The following is a 7,315-nucleotide window of genomic DNA, read 5'->3' as shown; positions in this document are numbered from 1 at the left end:
TGTTTGTTTTGTCTATATGCTCAGTCTTTGTTAGAATGTTATTTTTTTTTACTTTTTGGGGGGGGGGGGGGGGGGTAAATAATGTAAGAATTTATGTTTCTACATCTTTAGGAATAAAAGATTACGAAACAGCTCCATCTCGCGACAGCTTTTTAAACTGCCAATCTGGAGTATGTGAATTCTCGTTGGGAGTTCTGCGTTGTCGCGATACTTTAGCGTGACGTCACCCTGAACAAGCACTTTGTAACCTGTGTTTTCAGTTTTTGTCACGCCTGTTCTCGCACTCAAAGCTTTCTGTCCCGGATCTGCTAATCCAAGGGAAGAGGCGTTATAGCACGGCTGACGTTTACTCGCCTCCAGCTGTCGGACTTTGATTTAGCACTGAGAAGTTACCCCGGGTAAAATTAGCCAGCTTTAGCCAGCACAAAATTTGTCACGCAGCTGCGCGTTTTCACCGGTTTCTGTTCTTTTCCGTCCGAGCGGACCGAGGACTATGGTATTACTGAAAAACCTCCACCCTCCCACCGAGGGAGTGAGACACGAACAAGCCGAGACCACGGCGGTTCTGGACGGCCAGCGGCTCGGCTGCGGCACCCTCTACGTCGCAGAAACGTAAGTGGTGCACGTGGCGCGTGTTTTGCTCTTTGGCTCGTGGGTCTGGGGTTCAGGCTCGTGTTTATTGAGGTTCTTATCGGGATTTCACGCGCACTTCATTGGAAATCACACCAGTTTACATTATAGACATAAAATAAAGGTCTGCTCCGCGCGCTGAAATCACTTCCGGAGCGCACTCTTTCAAAATAATACATTGCAGAACAAAATGTGGATGTCTTCTTTTAAATCCAGTATTAGAAATATGTCTACTTATTATTTATATTACATTTTTTTTCTGGTACCTCTCCGTAAACATGATATATTTTGTGTGTGTTTTGGTATTACTTGGACTCTCGGTAATGTTAAAAGGCGGGTTTCTTTTTCCTTTTTTTCATGTTTTTTTTTTTTTTTATGTATTTTTTATTTTAATTTTTTTGGAATTTGTTTCTGTGCTATCATTGTATTTCTTTCCTTTTTTACATTGTCTTTGCGTTCTTTTTCTTCTTGTTGTCTTCGTGTTGTTATATTATTTCAGTTATTCAATTCTTAATTTAATTTCATATTTATTTTTCTTAAGCTAGTAAAAAATTTTGGAAAAGCACAAAACAGCAATAAACTGGGAAGGAAACATTGTGTGTGTGTGTGTGTGTGTGTGTAAATTCAGATTTTACAGCTGTGTTATGTTTCTCACAGACCCTCGCTGTTGCATTACAATTACATATTTTCTTATTACATATTTTTTTACAAAGCACTTTTTTACTTTTAGGAAGTAGAAGCAAACAATGTTAAAGTAATTTAGTTGGCATTTTGTAACATTTTTTTAAAATATCATATGATAAATTAATAGTCAGTTGAGACCGTAATTAGTCGTTGCCAGAAAAGTCAGATAATAAGCTTGGCAGACATTTAAAAGCATCTAAAAGTTGTTTAGTGCTGTTGTTTAAAGCAGTTTGTTTTCTTTTTATCAGGCGCCTGTCGTGGTTTGACAGCTCAGGCCTGGGTTTCTCTCTGGAGTATCCCTCCATCGGTCTGCACGCCATCTCCAGAGACGTCAGCGCTTACCCACAGGAACACCTCTACGTCATGGTCAACGGCAAACTCAACAGTGAGGCGAAGTTTACATCTGAACTTTATATCTCTTTTTACTTGTTTAGGCCCCCAAAAATATGTAGTTTTTGGGGGGTGAGGGGAGTCCAGTCTTCAGGGTTGTTAAAGCGTGTTTGACCTGTTGTGTACAAATAGTTTCTTTACAGTTTCTGAAGGAGTTTTTGGGTCACTGCTGACTTCTCCTGTTTCCTTACAGAAGAGAACGAGGCAGAAATGGCAGAGAAAGCAGCTGATGATGATGATGACGGCAGCAGTGATGGTGGTGACGATGATGAAGACGAAGGGGCGATCACAGAGATTCGATTTGTTCCCAGCGACAAAGCGGCATGTGAGTGACCTCGCTGAGGATGAGCAGCAGGCTGCACATCCTGTATAAACGACAGTTGGAGATGGCGCAGCATCACACTTATACCTTTGTGTGCCTTACTTGCAGTGGAGTCCATGTTCTCAGCCATGTGCGAGTGCCAGGCGCTCCACCCCGATCCCGAGGATGACGACTCGGACAACGACTTTGAAGGAGAGGAGTACGACGTGGAGGAAGCCGGTGAGGCAAAACTCAAACGCATAGATGCAGAATGCACCTGGCTCAACGTTACAATGGAGTGGCCTGTAAAAATGGGTCTGATTTCAGTCTGGATGATTTAGGATCCTCTTTTCATGCACTTCTTTGTCTCTTTAGCAGACACAAAGAAGACAACAGCTCCTCGCATTCCAACAAACAGTGATATAAATCCTCAAATTAATTCAGAAACACAAAACAAGCAGAAAATCTTTCCAGAAAAAAAAGTTTTCTTTTTAAGCATTTTATTGTATTTGAGAATACAGAGTAGAAATGGCTTTGTGCCTAATTGTATTTCTATTGAAGTGAATTTCTTACATCACCAATGGCTGTTCTTGTAAAGTTGATCTGTTCTGCTCATTTCCAACCTAAAGTTTTATTCTTGGACACTAAATTATCTTTAAACACATTTCATATTTACTTTATTCCTCCTTCCGACAGCACCACAGTTCATCCTCGATCCTCCTTTGTCTGACACAAACCCCTCCCATTTATCTCCTTTAGCTCCTCCCATTTAAGTAAGCTTCCTTCTGATGGATGGATGGATGGATGGATGGATGGATGGATACTTTATTAATCCCACAAGGGAAATTGTTGCTGATTAGCTTTGTCTAGCAAAGAGAAGGTCTGATTAGCCACATTATGGATGTCCCCGTGTTTGAGATTAGACAGATCCAGGTTATAAACTAATCCTCATTAATAAGCGCTTAAAAGCTCATAATGATTACTTGTTAGTATGGTGATCTCATGATTTGTTATGGTGGCTGTTTTACTCTGAGCACGCACCATTGTAGCTGCATATATGACAGAAAATAAGGATTACCAAATAGCTCCAGTTTAAATAGTTTACTGTAAAGAACATTTGATAAAATAGTTCTTTTGTCTGAATGTAAAAGTCTTTTCATTTTTCTCCTTCTGTCTTTTCTCTTTCCACTTCACGGACTGGTGACTCGGACTGCTTGCTTGCAGAGGCTGGTAAGTTTAAATGAGATGAGCACAGAGTAACTGATGTTTATGGCAGTGCAGTGTGGACAGGTGGATTAAACAGTACTCTTTGTAAATCTGTCTTTAAATCACTGAAGAAGCAGCAGGACTGAGAATAGATGGTTATCAGCAGCTGAACTTTCAAAATAAGAGCGAGGGGATTGTGCTATCCTGTTGTTAAGTGATGATGTGTGAACCCTGCATCCAGGTCCAATTTGTCTTTAAATTGTTGCTGCTGAATCACCATCTCTCTCCTCCACCTGCTTAGAGCACGGTCACGCTGACATCCCAACCTTCTACACCTGCGACGAGGGCCTGTCGGCGCTAACGCAGGAGGGTCAGGCCACGCTGGAGAGGCTAGAGGGGATGCTGGCTGAGTCAGTCGCTCAGCAGTACCACATGGCTGGAGTCCGGACGGAAGAAACAAAAGCAGAGTTTGAAGGTCAGAGTCGCACAAACCTCGACCTGTCGCTCTTTGTGTTTTAGTCTTAATAAGTAATGGCATGACACACGGAGCACGATGAGACCGATGTGAGGGACACAATAACACAAAGTTAGACTAAAACTAAACAAAATGGCACCGTAGATACAAAAAAGGTCAACTCATGTTCGACGTTGCTCTGATGCGTATCGGGAAGGCGGATGGTTGATCAGCATGCAGCCTGGCTGTCATCCATTGCTATCTGAACTTTGCAGCATTAGTGTTTTGGTTGCCACCATGTTGGTTTATTCAACGAACTGTATTTGTCAGATAAGTTCATTAAAATGCTTCAGGAGGCACCAGCAGCATGGACAGAGTGGAGGTGAAGCTTAGCAGGCAGCTAGCAGCTACACCTGTGGTGACACACCTGTGAATCAAAGCAGCCAGTCCCTAACTTTAAGCTCTGGTATGAGTTATCATCACCTGTACAGTTGTTACTAAAAATGAAACTATCCTATGTTTTTCTTGCTTTAACCAGTCAATGAGAGACTAATAAATATACTGTTCAGTTTATAATGTAGAGCAAATATAAATTACTTGCATTTCCTCAAAAATCTTTTCTGTGCAGTGAAAATTAAAGTATTTCTGGATGATTTGCAAGATGAGGATCAATTATTTTAAGATTTATTTCTGGTGTGTACATTTATGTTGACAGATGGGATGGAGGTGGACACAGCAGCGATGGAGGCGGGTCAGTTCGAGGATGCTGACGTAGAGCACTGGTAGGTCTCAGTGTGTCGGTCAGCATTTGCAGGAATTGGCCTTTAGAAGCAGGAACAGGCAGTCTGGCCAAAGAGCAGACGTTATGAAGAGAAAGAGAAAGCTCTGTGAAAAATGTGGTGGTAAAACAGTAGCTTGAGGGTGGAAATCTTTTTAAAACTTCATTTTGGGGCAAAGGCGGCACACTTTTAAGCATTTTAATCTGATTTAACAGGTGATGCTATAAGTGCTGATTTTAATTAGCACTGAAATAAGAATTCATTTACGTCATGCTTCAAAAATAAGTACAATTACATTTATAATGGCTGCAAAAGATCATGTGATGATCTTTTGGGTCCAGATCCACCGTCTGAATCTCACCATGCCGGTGAAATGTAACTACACTCACACTACACTACCACTTGTTTAACTAAAAATGTGTGAATGGGTGGATGACTGGATGTGTAAAACGCTTTGGGGTCCTTAGGGGCCATTTACCATTTAAAAAAGGCAGTGATAATATATACAGAATATCATATGCAGAATAAAATGTAAAATGTGTGCTGAGATGAGAAACATACTGCACACGGCCCACTGAGCTAATCATCAATCAGTGTTTGCATTGATTAACCGTGTCGTGAACTTGCGACCACAGAAAAGTTGCCCGTTTGCAGTTTGGTTCATTCGTGTGCGTTCTGACTCTTTCTGTAGATGGAAATCGTGTCTGCAGCCGGTCAAAGCATCAGTGTTGCATCGTGGGATTGAAGACAAGGACAACAGCACTTCTTTAAAGCTCTTACTCTCTTTTCTGTGAAACCTTTTACCGCTGAGCTTCCGACATCTGCTCTGCCGCATCGTGTGGTTTCTGTTAATTCGATAACGGTCACATCGACATACTGTCAGGCACTTCTGTAACAAAGCTACTCTGGACTTTTGAGATGCAGTCCTGAACGTGTTTGTAAAACCAACTAACGCTGAGTTTTTGTTTGTTTTGTACCTAATGACCAATTGAATATTTGATGTTTTTGCTGAGGACAGTGGATCTTTGTATGTGATTGTCAATAAACAAGTAGTTTTTGTATCAGCTTGTTTATTTCAGTGTTAGTGCAGATAACAGTGAAACTCAATGTGGATGGGAGCACCAAAGTTTGTCCGTCTGGAGCTGCTCATTAATTCGTATATCACAGAATTTCAAACACCACAACAGTTTGAGGTGTTTGTCTTCAGTCCTGTTTTTGAGCATCAACAGTTCATTTGTAAGGCGCTGTTCTCAGGCCAGCAGCTCTAGCGGTCCTGGTTAAAGTCGGTGTCAGCTGTGTGAGTCATAGATGTGATTTATTTCCTACAAACTAAAAAAGCTGAACCATCGTCCTCCAAGTGTTGATTACATCAGCGGTCCCCAACCCCCGGGCCTCGGACCGGTACCGGTCCGTGAGTCGTTTGGTACCGGGCTGCGAGAGTTGAGGCTCAGGTGTGAAATGTATAGTTTTTATCGGTTTTCAGCGTTATTTTGTTATCGTTTTTATCGTTTACTCGGTTTTCCTGGGTCTTTTCACGTGTGTTATGAATAAATCTTCTTTGTTTTGGTACCGGTACTAGTTTCATTTTGTTGTATTTATCCGCGACACCTTAAAGGCCGGTCCGTGAAAATATTGTCGGGCATAAACCGGTCCGTGGCGCAAAAAAGGTTGGGGACCGCTGGATTGCATCATTTTTTACATGGTTTGTAAATGGAACAGTTCCATAGCATTATATTCTATAGACCATACTGGTGGATCTGGAGAAGCTGACCATTAAACCACCAGCCTTCCAATAATGGTAAACAGCCTGCACTTCCTCCTCAGCCGTCATTGAACAGGCAGTGAATGCCTACTCATTTGGATATGCGAGGAGCAGCGCCAGGAGCCTCTGGTGGCAATTTTTTAAGGATTTTATATATGATAGAAGCTTCTGAGTAATTTTCAGCTTTGCATGGTCTCACTAAGGTCAGTCAAAAGAGGAAGTGTAATCTCACAAAATTATATTTTCTTGATGGCATCTTGACACTGGATTGAGTCTTGAATTTTGCAAATGTTTAATGGACTTTATCAAAAAACGGTAATCATAAAATAGTGAATGAGCCAATTATTGCATCAGCTTGTAAAAGTTTTCCATCTTGCAGATTATCTGCACAGAAGAAATCAAAAATATCTTTATTTAACTTATTTGAGCAGCCATGTATCCCACACGGTGAAATGAAAACGCCCTTTTCGAAGTTTCCTTCAGTTAATCTTCAGAAAACGGATCAAACTTTACTGCAGGCGTCTCAAACTCGCGGCCCACGTCACACCTATTTGCGGCCCATATATTGACGTGAAGAAATACAATGGAATTTGGTCCTTGAAGTTACTTTTTTTTGTTAGGGAGGATGTTAAAGTGAGTTCTTTAAAAAGCAAAAAGTTTTTTAATATGAAGGCAACAAGAGCGGAGAGCACAAACATGCTGAGGGATTGGCTGTTAGTCCAGTGAGAGAGTCAAAAACTGATGTGCACACTTATGTCTGCGTTTTTATTTTGTTAAATACAAACACAATTATGCGATGTTTCTTGTTTTTCTGGTACTACTTGAACACTAAAGTGGCCCTCCAACAAGATGGCAGCGCAGCAGTGGCCCACAGCTCATTTAAGTTTGAGACCCCTGCTTTATGGTATCAACATAAAACTGATGCATATTTAACAGCAACAGATGTGTTCAGACTGACACTTGGATTTGGCTGAAATGTGTTTTTCAGCCCTGAAATGTGCAAAATTTCATGAAGCTAATATGAAGTATGAAGCTAATAACTTTTCGTGGCTTCTTTGGAAACACTAATGTTTTTGCTGAACCCTTCCCAGGATCAAAGAAACAACCAA

General features: G+C 41.2%; 1 protein-coding gene across 1 annotated transcript; it reads left to right on the top strand.

The window, feature by feature from the left end:
* Positions 1–208: 208 nt before the first annotated feature.
* clns1a (chloride channel, nucleotide-sensitive, 1A) lies at positions 209–4,451 on the top strand (the record flags this gene model as incomplete). Its single annotated transcript, XM_082502938.1, has 6 exons — positions 209–612; positions 1,563–1,699; positions 1,898–2,029; positions 2,135–2,245; positions 3,513–3,686; positions 4,381–4,451. Exons 1-6 carry the CDS (start codon positions 494–496, stop codon positions 4,449–4,451), a joined length of 744 nt encoding a protein of 247 aa, XP_082359064.1. The 5' UTR covers positions 209–493.
* Positions 4,452–7,315: the final 2,864 nt, after the last annotated feature.

Source organism: Aulonocara stuartgranti (genome assembly GCF_965226115.1).
Source record: "Aulonocara stuartgranti genome assembly, chromosome: 14".
NCBI classification, from domain to species: Eukaryota; Metazoa; Chordata; class Actinopteri; order Cichliformes; family Cichlidae; genus Aulonocara; species Aulonocara stuartgranti.
Note: the sequence above shows the minus strand (reverse complement) of the source record. Positions and strands in the feature narration are given on the sequence as shown.